The 18874-nt window shown below is 36.7% G+C and overlaps 1 protein-coding gene across 2 annotated transcripts in view; it reads left to right on the top strand.

The window, feature by feature from the left end:
* VAMP4 (vesicle associated membrane protein 4) overlaps positions 1 to 18419 on the top strand; it is a 34514-nt gene extending 16095 nt beyond the window's left edge. For both annotated transcript variants that reach the window (XM_053607401.1, XM_053607402.1), the window contains exons 5-8: positions 6968 to 7068; positions 8035 to 8114; positions 12349 to 12400; positions 14139 to 18419. In XM_053607401.1, the coding sequence (XP_053463376.1) occupies positions 6968 to 7068; positions 8035 to 8114; positions 12349 to 12400; positions 14139 to 14167 (262 nt within the window). In that variant the 3' untranslated portion in view covers positions 14168 to 18419. The remainder of the gene's footprint in view (positions 1 to 6967; positions 7069 to 8034; positions 8115 to 12348; positions 12401 to 14138) is intronic.
* The last annotated feature ends 455 nt before the right edge of the window (positions 18420 to 18874 follow it).

The following is an 18874-nucleotide window of genomic DNA, read 5'->3' on the forward strand; positions in this document are numbered from 1 at the left end:
GAGTATTTCTTGATTGCTTTGATCAGCATTTTTGCTTGGTTTGAATTTGGCTTATTATTATTATTATTAATTGATTAATCCCATAAAAAATATCCAACATCACTTTTTACAGAAGTTTTTTGAGGAATGGTTTTAAATATTCACATACCTACATAAAAATTATGATTTTTCTTTGGAATGCTTCCCTTCCATTTAAATTAAAAGTAGCATTGTAGGGCGGCGCCTATGGCTCAGTCAGTAAGGCGCCGGCCCCATATACCGAGGGTGGCGGGTTCAAACCCCACCCCAGCCAAACTGCAACCAAAAAATAGCCGGGCTTTGTGGCGGGTGCCTGTAGTCCCAGCTACTCGGGAGGCTGAGGCAAGAGAATTGCTTAAGCCCAGGAGTTAGAGGTTGCTGTGAGCTGTGTGAGGCCACGGCACTCTACCGAGGGCTACAAAAAAAAAAAAAAAAAGGTAGCATTGTAAATGCCACGCTAATGAATTGTAGACATGCTGTGTCAGGAATAGGAAATCTCCTAACTTTAGCCTTAGTCCAACCAGCTTAACTTTTACATGTCCCCCAGAGAATGTTCCACGATATAGCAGCAATATATATGTGCTTGCTAAAATACAACATAACTGTTAAAAGTTACTATTTTTCAACAATACCTTAAAAGGCCACAAGATGGGGATGTTAACTAGGAAAATAGATACTTTCTTCATAAAATAAGGGGGGGTGTGTTGCAGAGCATAAATTTTTCCTGTAGTGGAAGAGTAGTGATATTTATCTAGCACTTGCTAAGCTTTAGAAAATGTGCCAAAGTGAAAAACATTATCACTTTCAAAAGTGTTTGAAAAACATTATCATGGGCGGCGCCTGTGGCTCAGTGAGTAGGGCGCCGGCCCCATATGCCGAGGGTGGCGGGTTCAAACCCAGCCCCGGCCAAACTGCAACAAGAAAATAGCCGGGCGTTGTGGCGGGCGCCTGTAGTCCCAGCTACTCGGGAGGCTGAGGCAGGAGAATCGCCTAAGCCCAGGAGTTGGAGGTTGCTGTGAGCTGTGTGATGCCACGGCACTCTACCCGAGGGCAGTACGGTGAGACTCTGTCTCTACAAAAAAAAAAAAAAGAAAAACATTATCACTTAATTCTAACAAGTGAAATACAGATTATCTGTAAATCTCAAAAAGGCTAGCATAGGGCTGGGCATGGTGGTTCATGCCTGCAATCCTAGCACTCTGGTAAGCCAAGGCAGGTGGATTGCTTGAATTCAGGAGTTTGAGACCAGCCTGAGAAAGAGCGAGACCCCATCTCTAAAAATAGTGCCTGTAGTCCCGGCAACTCAGCAGGCTGGAGCAAGAGGATCACTTGAGCCTCTGCATGCTGTAAGGTAGAAATACTGGTTTCCGCTAGGCACCCGTAGCTCAGCAACTAGGGACCCAGCCAGGCCTGCTAAACAATGACAACCACCGCAACAACAACAAATAGCTGGGCATTGTGGCAGGCATTTGTAGTCCCAGCTACTTAGGAGGCTGAAGCAAGAGAATTGCTTAAGCCCAAGAGCTTGAGGTTGCTGTGAGCTATGAAACCATGACACTACCAAGGGTGACAAAGTAAGACTCTGTCTCAAAAAAAAAAAAAAAAAAAAAAGCTAGCATAGTAACTTCCTAAATCACATAAATAAGTGATAAAGCTAGATTGCAAACCCAAATCTTTCTGAATATAGAATCCAAGATTTGTTTTTTTTTTTTTTTTTTTTGAAACAGTCTTATTTTGTCACCCTCAGTAGAGTGGTGTCATCTCCTCTTATTTGCTCAAATTTTAAATCTAGGAATCTTGTACCCTTTTCACTCCCCAGTTCCTTCACCCACATCCAGGTAATCACTCACTTCTTTTTTTTTTTTTAAGAGACAGAGTCTCAGTATGTCACCCTGGGTAGAGTGCTGTGGTATCACAGTTCACAGCAACCTCAAGGTCTTGCTTAAGCAATTCTCTTGCCTCAGCCTCCCAAGTAGCTGGGACTACTACAAAGCCCAGATATTTTTTTGATTATAATTGTCATTGTTGTTTGGCAGGCCCAGGCTGGATTCAAACTTGCCAGCTCTGGTGCATGTGGCTGGCACCCTAGCCACTGAGCTACAGGTGCTGAGCCATCACTTACTTCTTAAATGCTCCCTTCGCTTACATATACTTCCTTAGCCTAGAAATTAGCCTCTATCTACCTCCTGCTTTCCTCTTACCCACTCTTGAACACTAAAAACTCAGGATTAGGGTCTTGATGGCATTTCTGGTCAAAGGCTGAATTCATTAGGCTATGTGGCTGATACCATTTCCCTTCTGTTATAGCACTTAATACAAGGTAGTCGTGGGTATCATTTTTTGCCACTATACTGTAATATTTCTAAATATCAGGCTCATAACCTTTATATTGATATTCTTGATGAATTACGTGATAACTTAATAAATGCTTTCTGAATGAATATTTAATGCACTTTAGAAAATATTGTTGAATGCTTACTTTGTACCAGGCACATTTCACATGACCTAGAAATAAAAGGATGAGTGAGACAGTCTGATTTTAAGGCATTTATGGTGATTATAATAATGGGGATAAAACCAATGTAAAATACAAGTAGAAATCAGAGGCTTGTAACTATAGCATTCCCCAAGTTACAAACATCCGACTGATGTATGACTTGCACTTATGAACAGAGGCTATTACAGGAAATAGATAAATGTATTTGTTCAAACTTACATAGAATTCGGTTTAAGAACAAACCTATGGGGCGGTGCCTGTGGCTCAGTGGGTAGGGAGCAGGCCCCATATACTGAGGGTGGCAGGTTCAAACCTGGCCCTGACCAAACTACAACAAAAAATAGCTGGGTGTTGTGGCAAGCGCCTGTAGTCTCAGCTACTTGGGAGACTGAGGCAAAAAAATTGCCTAAGCCTAGGAGTTGGAGGTTGCTGTGAGCTATGAGATCATCACACTCTACTGAGGGCGATAACATGAGACTGTCTCAAAAAAAAGAACAAACCTACAGAATCTATCTCCTCATAACTTGGGAAGTACCTGTACTGGGAAAATGTAAAAGATCAGGGGGAAGTATATTATCACTTGTTTTATAAATAAAATTATCTTTCATATTGAAGTAAATAGGTAATTTCCTTTTTTTTTTTTTTTTAAGAGACAGAGTCTCACTTTGTCACCCTCGGTAGGGTGTGCCATGGCGGCACAGCTCACAGCAACCTCCAGCTCTTGCGCTTAGGCAATTCTCTTGCCTCAGCCTCCTGAGTAGCTGGGATTACAGGCGCCTGCCACAATGCCCAGCTGTTATTTTGTTATTGTTGCAGTTTGGCCAGGGCTGGGTTTGAACCCACCACCCTTGGTATATGGGGCCGACGCCCTCCTCACTGAGCCACAGGCGCCGCCCTCCTTTCTTCTATAAAAGTTTTGCTTTATATGAACATGGTAACATCTCAGAATGCAGAAACATAACCATGAGATTTTCTATCGCTGAGTGAGCTGCACTGAGAGTGTCAGACCAGCAGATGGTAATGTGTAAAGGAGAAAGCAACAGTAATTTACTGATCACTTAGTAGGAACTTTAAAATGTTGAGGCGCTCATATTAGCAACAGGAATTTATTACATAAGTACCATGTTGTTGAGGTAACACCTGTAGGTTTATGATTGTCTAGTAAGAATCTGGAATTTCATGGGTTCTGTTCCATTTAATCAGCCTATATCCATGGAGTCTTTTTTTTTTTTTTTTTTTTTTTGTAGAGACAGAGTCTTACTTTACCACCCTCAGTAGAGTGCCATGGCATCACACAGCTCACAGCAACCTCCAGCTCTTGGGCTTACATGATTCTCTTGCCTCAGCCTCCCGAGTAGCTGGGACTACAGGCGCCCACCACAACACCCAGCTATTTTTTTGTTGCAGTTTGGCCGGGGCTGGGTTTGAACCCACCACCCTCGGTATATGGGGCCGGCGCCCTACTCACTGAGCCACAGGCGCCGCCCATCCATGCGGTCTTTTGCTTATGGAGATCCTGGGCCTCTAAGTATTTCTTCAGATTTTTGTTTTCATTTTAAAATTATATGTAGTATATTAATATTCATAGTAACTATAATTTGATCATGTGTAGGACTGTAGAACATTTTGTCCATTCTTATCTGCCGTCCTGCCTTACTTTAGGCTGTTAGTTATCATCACTTGCATGTAATTTAAAATAACTCCTTGGGAAATGCAGAGTTGATTTTTTTTTTTTTTTTTGCAGTTTTTGGCCGGGGCTGGGTTTGAACCCACCACCTCCGGCATACGGGGCTGGCGCCCTACTCCTTTGAGCCACAGACGCCACCCTCAGAGTTGATTCTTGATGCACAACAGCTCTGCCTCTGTTTTATAATTATGGGGGGGCTCTCTACTCACTGCATTATATCTCTTTCTCAAATAGCAGGGTGTTCTCTGCAGGATTTGCACCCAAATTGTTCATTTATTCAGCAAATATATACTGAATGCCCATTCTGCCCCAAGCACCACTGTAGGTACGGAGGCTACAAAAGTGAACAAAATAGACAAAGTTATTTTCTAGTAGGGAGATGCTAAAAATAAGCATGTAAGTAAATAGAAAGTATGATAGTTACTGGGATTGAGCGAGCAAGCTATTTCATAGCTCTAAGGTTAAGGTACATCCAAACATAAATTCTATGAGGGCTGGAATTGTCTTTTGTTCATTGTTGTTTGCCTAACACCTAAAGCAGGATGTATCAGGTGCTTATTAATTATTTGTTGGATCAATTGATTAGTTGCATAAGTATTTCTGCTATTATTCTTACGTAGGATGAAAATCTTTAGCTCTCAGCTTAGGTGATTAGAAAAATTGCAAAAGGACGTCTTAGCAATTCAGGCATGCTTTCAGATCTGGGCAGAAGAGAATTCTGCATGTCCCCCCATGTCCCAGCATGGTTGAGTGTCATTATTATATCCTTTAGTGAAATAATGTATAGGAAGCACAGAACTCTGGGATGTTGTGAGTAACCCTCAAGTCTATGTGTAATAATCAATGGGTCTACATGATTTTTTTAATACGGAAGGGAAGTGACCATTACCTAACATAGCATAATTAAATCTGAGAGTACTTCTGACTTCACCCATGTCTAAATGGGCCTTCTTTTTTTTTTTTTTTTTTTTGGAGACAGAGTCTCAAGCTGTTGCCCTGGGTAGAGTGCCGTGGCATCACAGCTCACAGAAACCTCCACCTCTTGGGCTTAAGCAATTCTCTTGCCTCAGCCTCCCAAGTAGCTGTGACTACAGATGCCCACCACAAAGCCAGCTATTTTCTGGTTGTAGTTGTCATTGTTGTTTGGTGGGCCCAGGCTGGATTTGAACCTGCCAGCTCTGGTGTATATGGCTGGCACCTTACTTGATGAGCTACAGGCACCGAGCCGGGCCTTCATTTTTTTTAATAAGCTTTCTCACATTGAATTCAATCTGAACTAACTTGCTGAAGAAATAGCTCAGTGAAAGGGAAAGGGTAGAACTCTTTCAGAATTACACATGACCATGCCTCACCCCTAGCCAACGGGGTTAGTTCAGAGAATAATGTGGAGTAGAGGGCAGAATAGAGATGTGTATGGTGATAATTTTTTTAAAGCCCCTAGGAGATAACTGACACACATCTTTCTCCTACTGAATATGTATTTCACGTATATTTAAATATATACTTAATATCTGTATGCTATCATACTTCACTTAATAGCAGCTACATGCCCATCGTTCGGCAGTCTTGTTGTTGTGCAAACATCATAGAGTGCACTTACACAAACCTAGATGGCGATTTATACACCTAGGCTATATGTACAGCCTCCTGCTTCCCAGCTACAAATCTGTACAGAATGTCATTGTATCGAATACGTAGGCAGTTGTAATGCAATGGCATTTGTGTATCTAACTATAAAAAATGTACAATACAAATTTGATATAATCTACAGGACCACCATTGTAAGTGCTACCCATTGTTAACCACTGTGTCATTATGCAGCACATGACTGTAGTTGCTGGTAGCTTAGCGCTTTAAACATGGACCCTGAGTTCACTTTATTTGTCCTTTTAGATATTTGATTTTGACTTATGAAGTAATTTAAAGCAAAATCTTGTGGTTAGAGCAACAGTGGAAAACTAAACAATTAAGCAGTTTGGTGTTGCATATTCTGGAGGTTACTCATGAGTGAAGGTAGGTAGCTAAGGACTAATTATTAACTTTTAAAGTTTAGGCTAAATCTTCATTGAACAAGATGAAAATTGGCAAAAACAGACCCCTATCACCTAATATAAGGAGTTCAACATATTTCCATTTCAAATTACAGCAAAAGGGTTTTTTTTCCCTTTCTGCTTCCTGATAGGTACTTCAAAATATTCCCAAGTGTCTCCGGTTGTCTTAAGCCCTATTTATGTTTATGAGAAAAGTGATGAACAGTAAAGACACCTATCTATTGAGCGTAAGTGTCTCCTAGAGGACTCCTTACATTTTTGTTTTGGAAACTAGGTATTTTCATAAGCTTCTAACATACCTGTGCAAACACCTTTGTTAGCCTTTGTGTATGAAATACACAGCAAAAGTAGGTTACAGCTGTGTCCACGTGCTGTCTTAACAGCCTGTTGAAAAGAAAACAATTCAAGTTATTTGAGTCAAGTTTTGTAACTAAATTCTGCAGTTACCGAGCATTCTGACAATACATTTAGTTTGCTTATAGGTTACATGACTAGGACTAAAAATAAACTATTTTTAAGTTAAATATTACTTCAATTTTTATCATGTCTTATTTGTTTACTCAAGCTCACAAGAGGAAGAACATTGCTACAAAGCCTTAAATTTTATAGTTAGGTAATTCTCTGAGAACCTGCTATTTTCTATCATGTCTAATGAAAGTTTTGAAAATTATAAACATTCTCAGAAAAATAATCTTTTGTCTTTTTTTAAACTAGTGTTCAGAATCAGGTGGATGAAGTTATTGATGTTATGCAAGAAAATATTACAAAGGTAATTGAAAGAGGGGAGAGACTAGATGAACTACAGGACAAATCAGGTACAGACACTTCCTGTATTCTTGATGTTAGTCACCTGTCTTGCTAGCTTGTATCTTCTTTCACATCTGGCCAGTGCTTAGACATCTCAGCTTAGAAGATTGGCATTTGTTTCTTAAGTTTATGAATTGAATGATTTAATTTTAGGTTCCTTTACTATGAATTTAATGGTTTAATTTTAGCTTCCTTTACTATGAATCATCTTGTGTTACATTTCTTTAATCAGTTGAGAATGGAGAATTTAAAAATTCATTATTGAATCACAACCTATTTCTTCTTTTGCCCTATTGTGTTGATGTGCTTTGTGTTTTTTATGATCTCAAGGTCTGAATATCCAATCGTTTTTTGAACACTTATGCCAAACTTTTCTGGTATTTTTATTTTATGCTTTCATTGGTAACCTTTCTTTACTAATAGATGTTAGTCTCTGTACCTGTAACTGTTCCTGGCACATACTAGGCACTCAGATATTATTTGAACGGCGAATGGCCGAATACCTCATAAATCCTTGACAGTCTTAACCAAAAAATACTTGCTGAATCACTTTTAAAATTCACCCTGTTTTTCTTTAAAATCAGTCACTTTTGATATTTTCTGAGACTCTAACCTCCTCCAGATGTAATGTTTTTCCTAGTGATGTGCCAAGTATTTGAATTTTTGAAGAGTATTTTCTTACTAGAATTCATAAGTTTATTTATAAAGTATTGATGCCCTGGAAAGATTTTCTTAATCTTATAATAAAAAATGGAGCGATCTGCAGCTGTTTTTTCCCTTTTGTTTTTGTTTTTTTTTCCACAATGTAGAATTCCAGTGTGTGTGGGTAGAAAAAAAGGGAGGATGTTGTTTTCATGCTTAAAAGGGAATAAATTTATAGAAGCAGAAATTAATATTTTCTTGTCTTTGTGTGACTAGATAAAAGAATCCTGTTATGTCGTTTAATCCTTCTCTCCATCCTCTATGTGATATAGAAAGCTTATCGGATAATGCAACTGCTTTTAGCAACAGATCCAAACAACTTCGAAGGCAAATGTGGTGGCGTGGTTGCAAAGTAAGTAAATCAGAAAATTCTGGATTGTTTAGTCAGCCCCTGAAGTGGTATTCAGACAGATAAGGAAAAAGGGCTCTGCAGTATAACCTCTACGAAGATAGGAATTACAGCTGTTGTTCTGTCTTCTGAACCTGGGATATGGTAGAAACTCAGTAATTATTTGTTGAATTAATTACTTTTGAGACATTATGTAGGAATAACTAAAGGAATCAAAAATGCCTAAAAGAATATTTTCATAGATTTCTTCATAAAAGTAATCCATAGTTTATTAATAACTACCTCTAGACTTATTATCTTGTAACAAATATGCGTTTTTCTTATAATTTATGATTAGTACTTTTTTGGAACAACCTCTATAACATTATATAGAGATTTTTTAAAAACTAAAGTAAGAGCTAGAAAAAAATAGGATTTTCTGTTAGAAGAGGAAAAAATAAGAGCAGCTTATATATCAGAAGTTGTTATGGCAAATAGAGTTTTAAAAAGAAAACCACTTATTCTGCATTATTCCAGAGAAATAAATAATTTTTTTTTTTTACAGATAGAGTCTCACTTTATCACCTTAGGTAGAGTGCTGTGGCATCACAGCTCACAGCAACCTCCAATTCAAGGGCTTAGGTGATTTTCTTGTCTCAGCCTCCTGAGGTAGCTCACAGCAACTTCCAACTCAAGGGCTTAGGTGATTTTCTTGTCTCAGCCTCCTGAGTGGCTGGGTTCGAACCTGCCACTCTGGGTATATGGGGCCAGCGCCCTACCCACTGAGCCACAAGTGCTGCCCCAGAAATAATTTTTTTTTTTTTTTTTTTTTTTTAGAGACAGAGTCTCACTTTGTCACCCTCGGTAGAGTGCCATGGCGTCACAGCTCACAGCAACTGAGCTGGGCTTAGGTCATTGTCTTGCGTCAGCCTCCTGAGTATCTGGGACTACAGGTGCCTGCCACAATGCCCGGCTATATTTTTTTGTTGCAGTTTGGCCAGGGCTGGGTTTGAACCCACCACCCTTGGTATATGGGGCTGGCACCCTACTCACTGAGCCACAGGTGCTGCCCAAGAAATAAATTTTTTAACAAGGAAAAAAAAATGAGAATCATTATAGACTAGCATATTACTGCAAAGTATTTTTTCTTTTTTTTTGCAGTTTTTGGCTGGGGCTGGGTTTGAACCCACCATCTCTGATATAAGGGGCCAGCACCCTACTCCTTTGAGCCACAGGCACCACCCACTGCAAAGTATTTTATAGAAATGAATTTACCACTTAAATTTTGTGTGGATACTAATCATTAAATAAGAAATGTTTAAGATTTTGTAGTGAATTTCATGTCGTGTAAACAGATGCTTTTCTCCTGATTCTAGTTATAATTTTTGATGTTGTTGAAAATCTTAGATATAAAGTCATTGTTTTTTGTCTCTCATTTTCAAGTTTGGCAATAACTTTCTAAACTTGACTTTGCCATATGCTAATAACTTGTAAGAGTTGCCTTGGATTTATTTATTTATGTTTGTCTACATATTGAACTTCTAACTTTTAGAAATAGAACTGAGGAAAGAAACATGTTTTCTATTTTAAATTTTTGTTGTTGTTGTTGCAGTTTTTGGGTAGTGCTGGGTTTGAACCCAATACCACCGGTATATAGAGCCAGCACTCTACTCCTTGAGCCACAGGGGCTGCCCTAAATTCTTTATTCTTAAAGGATAAATTTCTGTTTCCATAGAATTTTTCTATTCTGTAGAAAACTGTAGTTTGGAAAAACAAAATGTTCCAAGTCCTTTCACCTCTTCTCTCCCTGCCACACAGATGACTGATTCTTGTAGCCAAAGAAAGGTGGTCATAATGTACATTTTGCCTAGCCTTTTAAACTGTATCTAAAGATTTTTTGTTTGGTACTTAATAGGATTGGGATCAGATTTGTGTGCTTTTAAGGGAGAAAAGTTTACTGAATTATATTTTTAAATGATCTCTATATATTGAGGACTTTGGGGTACCACTAATGGCATTGAGCATGTAATGAAAACTATTGTGCTATAACTTAACAAAGATCATTTCGAGTAGCAAGTATTTTTCATGTGTTATTGTTTTCTAATGCTTAGCTTTTCTCATTCACACTGTGCCCAGTTAGTACTTCATTGTGCTACCTTTTATCTGGGGCTTCTTCTCCATGCCCACTATTTGTAGATTGACTTCTAAGGTGATGATTTTAGAATGGTTTTCAGGAAAAGAATATAGGGTCAGAAAACAGATAAGGGGTCGCTAGTGGCTAAGGATGATAGAGTGGGGTTGGAGATTGGCTGCAACAGGGCACAAGGGAACTTTGGGGGTAATGGTGGAAATGTCTTATATTTGATTTGTGTGATTAAAGTGCATCAAAAGCACTTTAGCCTCAGTGCCTGTAGCTCAAGCAGCTAGGGCACCAGCCACATACACCGGAGCTGGCGGGTTCGAATCCAGCCTAGGCCCAAACAACAATGACAACTACAACCAAAAAAAAAAAAGCTGGGCATTGTGGCGGGAGCCTGTAGTCCCAGCTACTTGGGAGGCTGAGGCAAGAGAATCACTTAAGCCCAAGAGTATGAAGTTGCTGTGAGCTGTGACAACACGGCACTCCACCCAGAGTGACAGCGTGAATACAAATGTCTACATATAATAGCTAAGAAAATGCCATGAAGGCTGTGTTGAACAGTCTGATGAGAATATTTCATATTGTATGTGAAACCAGCACATTGTACCCCTTGATTGCACTAATGTACACAGCTATGATTTAACAATAAAAAAAGAGAAAAAATGCACTTTAAAAGTACATATTTTTTTATATGTAAAGTGTACTTCAATAAACCTAGCTTTAAAAATAAGTAAATAAAAATTTCCAAGGGACGGTGAGAGAGTATTGCTAACACCTCTCTTAGGTATCTAGGAAACTCTGACACTCTTGATAAATAGATTTTTGTCCATGTCATTTGGAAGAGGAGAGCTTTGGACATGCATAAATACAATGATGCCATTTGGAGTTATAAACATTATAGTGTTAGAAACCGAAGGGAGAAAACTCTATTCCATTGAGGTGTTTTTAAATTGATATTGATAGTTCTGTTTTAATCTTCCAAAGTTGAGCCTGTACAAATTAATGGACATTTTCAATAAAGTTGGAAAAACTGTAAAATTCCAAATTACTTTCTAAATGTTTCAAATTAATAAAAAGGATTAAAGTACTTTATAGTATAATATAGACCCAGACACCTGCTGAAAATATAGCTCTTATCTCCATCCATTCTGAGTGTGTCTGTGTACTTTGGTTATCTTAATTATTAATTTTAATAGGCACTGATTTCCAGACTGCAAAGTTTCCATATATTCTCCAGGTCATTTTGTTACTGTCATGAATGTAATACCCTAAAATGTCACCTGTTGTTCTGTTTTAAAATCATTTCATTAACTACCTCTGGTTGTTTGTGAAAATGTTTGATGAAAACAAGGCTTTGTTTTAATTCATCAAGAAAATTAAATCAATTTATAATTCATGAATTTTAAGGTAAATGATGAGTGTGACATCATTGCAGCTTTATATAGAAAGTTAGCATGAGCTTGAAATACTAAGCAGCTGACTAAGAACTGATCTTAAGGTTTCTCCTCTCAGCTGTTAAACTAATACACAGAATTCATTTAGGCACGTTACTTGTTAAATGAGGTTATTCATGAAAAATCTAAAATATATTTCTCAAAATGGAGATAAAAAAAGAAGAAGGAGAAAGTAAGAGAAGGAAAAAATTTAACAGAATTCTCATATACTTCAAGAATAAGTGCTGTAACTATGCTTCCTTAGGTTACATATATTGAACCATTTGGTTTGGCTACCTATGTTATTTATCATAACCTGACACTTGAGTGAGTTGCTAAAATGTCATGTATTTTGCCTGGTCTCAAATTAGAAATAAGCATGTGAAATAAGACAGAAAGGTATAGGCCTATGAAAGCTTTGATTGTTACAGTTTACTGTGCAGTATAGCCTTCGACAGTAAAATCCAACCAAGCAAAAACCCTCATATTTGGGGAATTCTGATTATTTACAAAAGGATGCAAAATAGCCAGCAAGTACATGTGAAAAGAAATTTGAAAACCTTTCAAGGAATATGACTATTTATTGAAATGATTTAGTATTATGTGGTAAATAGCACAAGAGGTAGTCAACTTTATTAACATGTCAAGTACTAATGTTTTTTGTATGTCCTTTTGTGTGTTGTAGATAAAGGCCATCATGGCTTTGGTTGCAGTTATTCTTTTGCTAGTGATTATCAGTAAGTATTTACTGGATTATGACTTCTTGGGGGATCTCTTGTTTTGGGGCTCATTTTTAATTCCCTTTTAAATTTATTTTCAGTTGACCTAGTATTTATAATGTCAGTATGAAATAATTTTTTTCTTTTCATCACTATACTAACAAGAATGAAATAATTTTTTATCTGAGTCAGGATCCCTTAACCTAAAATCTCCAGACCTCTGAAAATCCTCTTAAATTGTATGTAAAATTTTATGTGAATGTGCAGAAATACATCTTTACAGGGAATGAGTCTATATCTCTTTTGCAGATTCTCAAAGGGACCTTACACTCAGGCCCAAAACATTGATTTTCTATTTATTTTTAACTTTCAGGTATAGAAGTTTGCATCTTGTAATATTGTTTTGGGAGAATAAATCCAGATAGATTATAGTTTTTTGTTTGGTTGGTTTTTTATTCTGTATTGGAGCTTGATTTTAGTCATTAAAGCATAACTCCTTCCCTTCCTTTTTCCTTAGTGTTCTTTGTAACATCAGATCATTTTTAATATCTGCTTTTCTTCAAGGCCTCTTTACCTATGTTTACAGAGATTTTATGAAGATTTGGAAAGTGACTAAAAATAACCATTTGAAAAATTCTATTCTGCTATTCTCTTTTTAAACAGAAAAAAGTTTTGTTACAAAGAAATGTAGTCGATCCTCATTGTTCATAGATTCTGCCTTTGCAGATTCATTTACAGCTAAAATTTGTTTGTGACCCCTAAATCAGTACCCATGGTGTTTTCCGTCATTCACAGACCTATTCAGAGCAGCAGAAAATTGGAGTCTCCCAACTACCACATTCCCAGCTGAGGTCAAACAAGGCCGTCTCTCCCTTTTTATTTCAACTGAAACAACTTAAATGTGTTCTTTTCATAGTATATTTAATGTCATGTTTTTTGCATTTTTGTGGGGTTTTGGCCATTTCACTGTGTAAAATGCCCTCAAACAGTGCTGAAATGCTCTGTAGTGTTGCCTAATGCAAAAAGGCTGTGCTGTGCCTTGATAGAAAAAAATAACATAAATTAGGTAAGCCTTATTTCGGCATAAGTTATAATGCTGTTGGCCTTGAGTTCAATGTTACAGGATCAGCAATATTATTAAATGTCTTTAAACAGAAACACACATAAAACAACAACATGTATGGATTAGTTGACAAAAATGTACTAGCCATAGGCTCACAGGAATTTAACCCTGTGTTTTCCCTAGATGCAAGTTGCTGAGTATTTTCTGGTTCATGGTTTGTAGTGACTTTCAATCATACATATGGTGGACAATTTGGGAAATGTGAAATAGCATAAGGAAGAAAATTAAATTCAACTATAATCTTACCACACAGAGATACTACTATTACTATAGATTATACTGTATATATACTTCTAGTCTTTTCCTATTAACATATAAACATGTTTTTAAGGTATTATATATACTTTTTAATAAATATTTTGTGAATTTTTTATTATTAAAATTTTAAATATTTTAGCAGCTCTATTATATATTTATGCCATAATTTTTAGAATCAAGATGCTAGACATTTAGGATGTTTTATGATATTTATTGTTCCTTCTTTCCATTTGTAATCTCTTATCGCATGTAAAAGTTCAGTTCTTACTTGACTCATTTCTCTAAAAATGAACACAGCTACATTTAAGAATATTGCTTCTAACATAATATGTGAATTTAATTTTGATAAATTCTTTTCATGTTTTTTTCTTCCAGTTCTTATAGTTGTGAAATATCATACTTGATTTGATGACAGACATCTTCATTAAACAAGATCTGGGACAATAATAATAAAAGATTGCTGCATAATTTAAGTGAAACCTATGTATATAACTTTCAAAACTTCATTTTCAAGAAACTAAGAGGCAAGTATCACTTCAAATTGGAGCATTGAGAATGTCCAATTATCTTCTTCTAACAAAATTTTCTTTTAATAATTATGTTTAAGGTGAAGATAACCAACCTCTATTTTGCCATATTCCAAGGATCTAATTTGAAACTAGATACTTGCCAGTCATAATTTGTGTATATAGCTAATAAACACTAATGACAATATTTCATACTAGTATTTTAATGGCATAAGGACTGGGCATTATTGCATTAAGGTTCAGGTGAGGCTGGGGATCAGGAAGATTATGAAGGTACCAAGTCATTATACTGGAAGAGATGCATAACCATTCTGTCAATATTTGCAAAAATATTCTTTTCATATTACAGCTGCTTTGCAAGCAATTTCTACATGTTTATGGGTGTAACAAAAGTGTTAAATGTTGTAAATGTTGCTGCCTTCAGCTATAACTGAAAACATTCAAGTAAATCTGTTTTTGGCTGTATAAGGAAATGTGTAGTAATTTTTTGGCATTTGGATTATGGAAATGGGAAATTTGAACAGTGTGAAAAGACAGTATGGCACCATAAAACTGGAGATAATAAAATTATTGAAGAATGTTATTGGAGTGCTTGAAAATGACCAATAACTACCAGTGATGACCCAGTCTGTTTTCAGTTAAATTCAATAAGAAGGGACCAGTCATTCCTGATGTGAATAAATGAAACCTATAGGAAACTTATTCTTCAGTTTTATTTTCATTAATACTTCAACCATCCCTTTTACCAAAAGTGCTAAAAGTAGCAAAATCGTCTGCTTTGAATTTTATGTTGTTGTATTCTCTGATCACTTTGGGGGAGATGCTTGTTGTACAACCAAGTATCAGATCAGTAATGAGTAGTGAAACATCAGGAGCCTCGTAAGGTGCACACGGGCCACTCAGTCAGTCAGTGACAAAGTGCTAGAGTCACCATGAATCTCAGCCTGTTTTACACTGATAAAAGTGTTAACTTTAGGAAGTGCCAATCTCCTTGTGTTGTTTAAATGAATCAAAATAAAAATACATTGTCCACTAGTGTGTAGAGGGAGGAGAAATTAGAATTGGTGATTCTGTAGAAACTTGTGCTCATGGACATCTTGAGAGGGTGTGTGTGTGTGTGTGTGTGTATCACTCCCTGAATTAGAAATAGGGTAAATAGAAATTAGCAGTATTTAATGGGGTAAAATGATTCTGTAGAGGTTTCATTTCTTTGGTCATTTTAATGCAAAATGAAGGATACACAGAATCTGGGTTTTTTTTGGTTTTACCTTTTAAAATTCTATAGTATTAGTACTAGGAGGCAAAAGTTCTATTCAGAATGGAAAGACATTTGAAAGGAGAAAACAGATTAGGTAACATTCAAGACACCTGCAGGTTACAAAGATCTGAATATAGTTGTTAAATTTTATAGTTTGCTTAGAGCATTAAAAAGGAGATAAAGATCTTACACATTATGAAACGTTGTCTCTGGTCTCTCTACTCTTTGTAGATGTCAATTAATGTAAATAGCATCAGAACTGCTGTTAAGTCCCTTGACAAAATAGGATGCCCAGGAACATGATCATTTTTAGAATTTCAGTAGCTAATAGTTCTGGAACGGAACTGTTTTAACTGAATGGACAGAATAAATCTTAAAACATGTTATATGTGCCCTTTATTTGGATTGGAACTGGACTCATAAGTAGTTCATTTTCTATTAGTTGGTATAGAAATCTGGTTTCTCCCTAAATCTGTCAGAGTTGATGAAGATTATTTTTTTAAAAGAATCCACATTTCCAGTGTTCTTTTAATGAAGTATGCCACTTTTAAAGACATGAATATAAAAAATAATATAAAAATTATTTTTAAAATTTTAATCAAAAATAAAGGAAATATTTATAATAATATTGTATATATGTATTTGTCTTTGTATCTATATAATATTGCTGCTGAGGATACTGGTGTCACTCTTAGAGCTTTTAACAGGGGTGGCCTCATTTCATCTTCCTTAGTCTTAATTAATCCTGGGACCCTTATAGTGGCTGGCATGTTTATGACTTTATGGTGGTAAACTGGAGACTTGAGCCTTAAGATCAAGAACAGAAGAAAAATATATTGTTCAACCTGATGCCAGACCTGCCTTCTTTTCCTTCCTTAATAGCTCTTTTTCTCATTCAGCTCAGATCATCCTCCACTTGAAAAATGAAGTTTTATCACCATCAAAGCTATCGTTATTTAACATCAATGAAGATCAACAGAATAATTCAAGTAGTTTTGTAAATACTGATTGATACTCAGTGAAATTAGGTCACTATTTTTATGCCTGACTCTACCCTTGTGATTTATGTTTCATTGCAGAAGCCTATTGCCTTGTGGCAATTTTGTGATTATAAAACTGATAAGTTGCTTCCTGATTATAACTCAGTAATACCTGAGGTCTTTTGGCTTCTCTGTCTTGACAGAGGTCACTGGATTGCTCTCCGATTCTTGATTAAAGGAAAGTGCAATAATGAAGATAGAGTATTGACCTAAAATAGAGGAAGGATAATTAATACACATCAGACAGAGATACCTTGTTAGCTTTCCTATAGATTACCTATTATTATAGTCTTTCTGTGTATTCCAGTACTCTGAATTAGAAAATTATAATTTCAGCATTTTTGATAGCAGAAATTGGCATCTTTCATTTCTGTGTAGCATGTGGGTACCCTAATGATTATACGTGTACAGACCGAGCAAGCAAGAACAAAAAGAAAGTGAAATCTCTCATTGGCAGTACTCTTCAACTTGCACACTGACTCTGTATTTACATCTGCAGATGCACTGTTATTTTAAAAAGGAAAGAAATTTTCTCCACGTTGAGAACGAATGCTGCTGTATGTCCTTAATCGTATTAAGTCAGAGTATCACTAAATCAAGAATAACTGGTTCTATTAATCTAATTTTGTGTTTTCACATGGAAATGTGATGAGTCAATTTTATTTCCTGTAAGTAGAAAGTAAGAGCATGAGTCAATCTGAAATAATTTATACATTTGTTTTAGAATGCACCATAGTACTTATCTGTGTAGGAAATTGCCACAGAGCAATGTGGAGACATTGCAGTTTCCAACAGGCTGAAAGGTGCTCTACTTCTTGATCCAGCCACTGTTGTTTTTTTCATGTTGTAGACAAATGACACCATCCCTTAGACCAGTGGTTCTCAACCTTCCTAATGCTGCGACCCTTTATACAGTTCCTTTGGGTCACGACCCACAGGTTGAGAACTGCTGCCTTAGACTGATGTTGTGTCTGGGTGGACCTTTTTTATACATTTGATATTTGTGTTATCTGACTTTTTGTTTCCTGGAAATCAAGTAGAATAAGGAGTGGAATACAAACTCTTTTATTCTGGCTCTTGTTTTGTTCTAAGAAGATGCTTGGAACAAGTTATTAGGAATTGAAAGAAAAGCATGACTGACCCAATTGTGGAGGATGAATGTAAGCTTGTGGAAGCAAGGACTGCGATGTGTTTCTGTGCCTCCCCAGCACAGTGTGTTGTACCTGGCAGGTATGAGCTAAATGTGTGTTGAACGAACATGCCTAGAAAGTCACAAAGACCCCAGCATGCTAGTAATCAGTGAGAGGTGGCTCCATGGTGCCCCAGATGACTGACTTCAGAGCAGGGTCTTTTGCCCTGGCCTGGAGATGAGAGTGCTCCCTTCCTGTAACTGGACATGGAAAAGATGTGGTTTTAGGGTATTCCATTAGGTTCTTCACATTCTCAGTGTATGAAGTGATCTTGTAATCAAGTCATATGTTAAATACCTTAAGGCTACAAAATAAATCATATAAATCAGAGATTTTAGTGAAATATCAGAAATCAAACTATAAGAAAATTCAAGCACTTTATTTTATGTCTTGGGTGTATGTTCTTATTTTAAATTCCACACTCCTTTATTGAACCATTTTAATAAGTGCCTTTGATGTTTCAGATGTACGGTGGGAACTGAGCAAATGTAAAGGTCGTGTGCCCCATTCTCAAGCCTCTCACTTCTTCATAGCCTTTGTTACCAGTGTTGCCAAGTGTAGTGCTCTGTGTTAATATCAGATATGTATTTGTAGCCCCTCCATAGTGAATGGCAAATAAACTGTTTCATAGAAAACAAAAATTAAGCACTTTGGCTTATTGAATATGTGTTACCTGTTGCCTTAACTTCAAAGCATAACTTGTTTAACAAAAATATTTTAATAGCAAAGAATACTTGTGTGACAAGCAGCAAAAAAAAAAAAAATTTTTTTTAAATAATCACCCCTAATTTATTCTGTCCCAGTTTCCTAATAAAGTACATGGAGGAAAAATTAAAAAAAGAACAGATATTCCTGTCACCAAAATCTGTGCCTGATACACAACAACCTGTTGATGAAATCTGGGAGGAATTTCTCAGTGCACAATCCTGACAGAAAAAAATAGTGATGGTATACTCATGCCTTACCTCAGCAATGACTACCTGAAAGAGAGGAAGGTGGACAGATTTCTGCTAAACTTACATGTCCCTATCAAAAAATCTGTCACCTGTCCCTTGGCTGCAAGGTGCAGCGTTTAGGGGCAATCAGAGTAGAGTTC

Source organism: Nycticebus coucang, chromosome 10 (genome assembly GCF_027406575.1).
Source record: "Nycticebus coucang isolate mNycCou1 chromosome 10, mNycCou1.pri, whole genome shotgun sequence".
Classification (NCBI taxonomy): domain Eukaryota; kingdom Metazoa; phylum Chordata; class Mammalia; order Primates; family Lorisidae; genus Nycticebus; species Nycticebus coucang.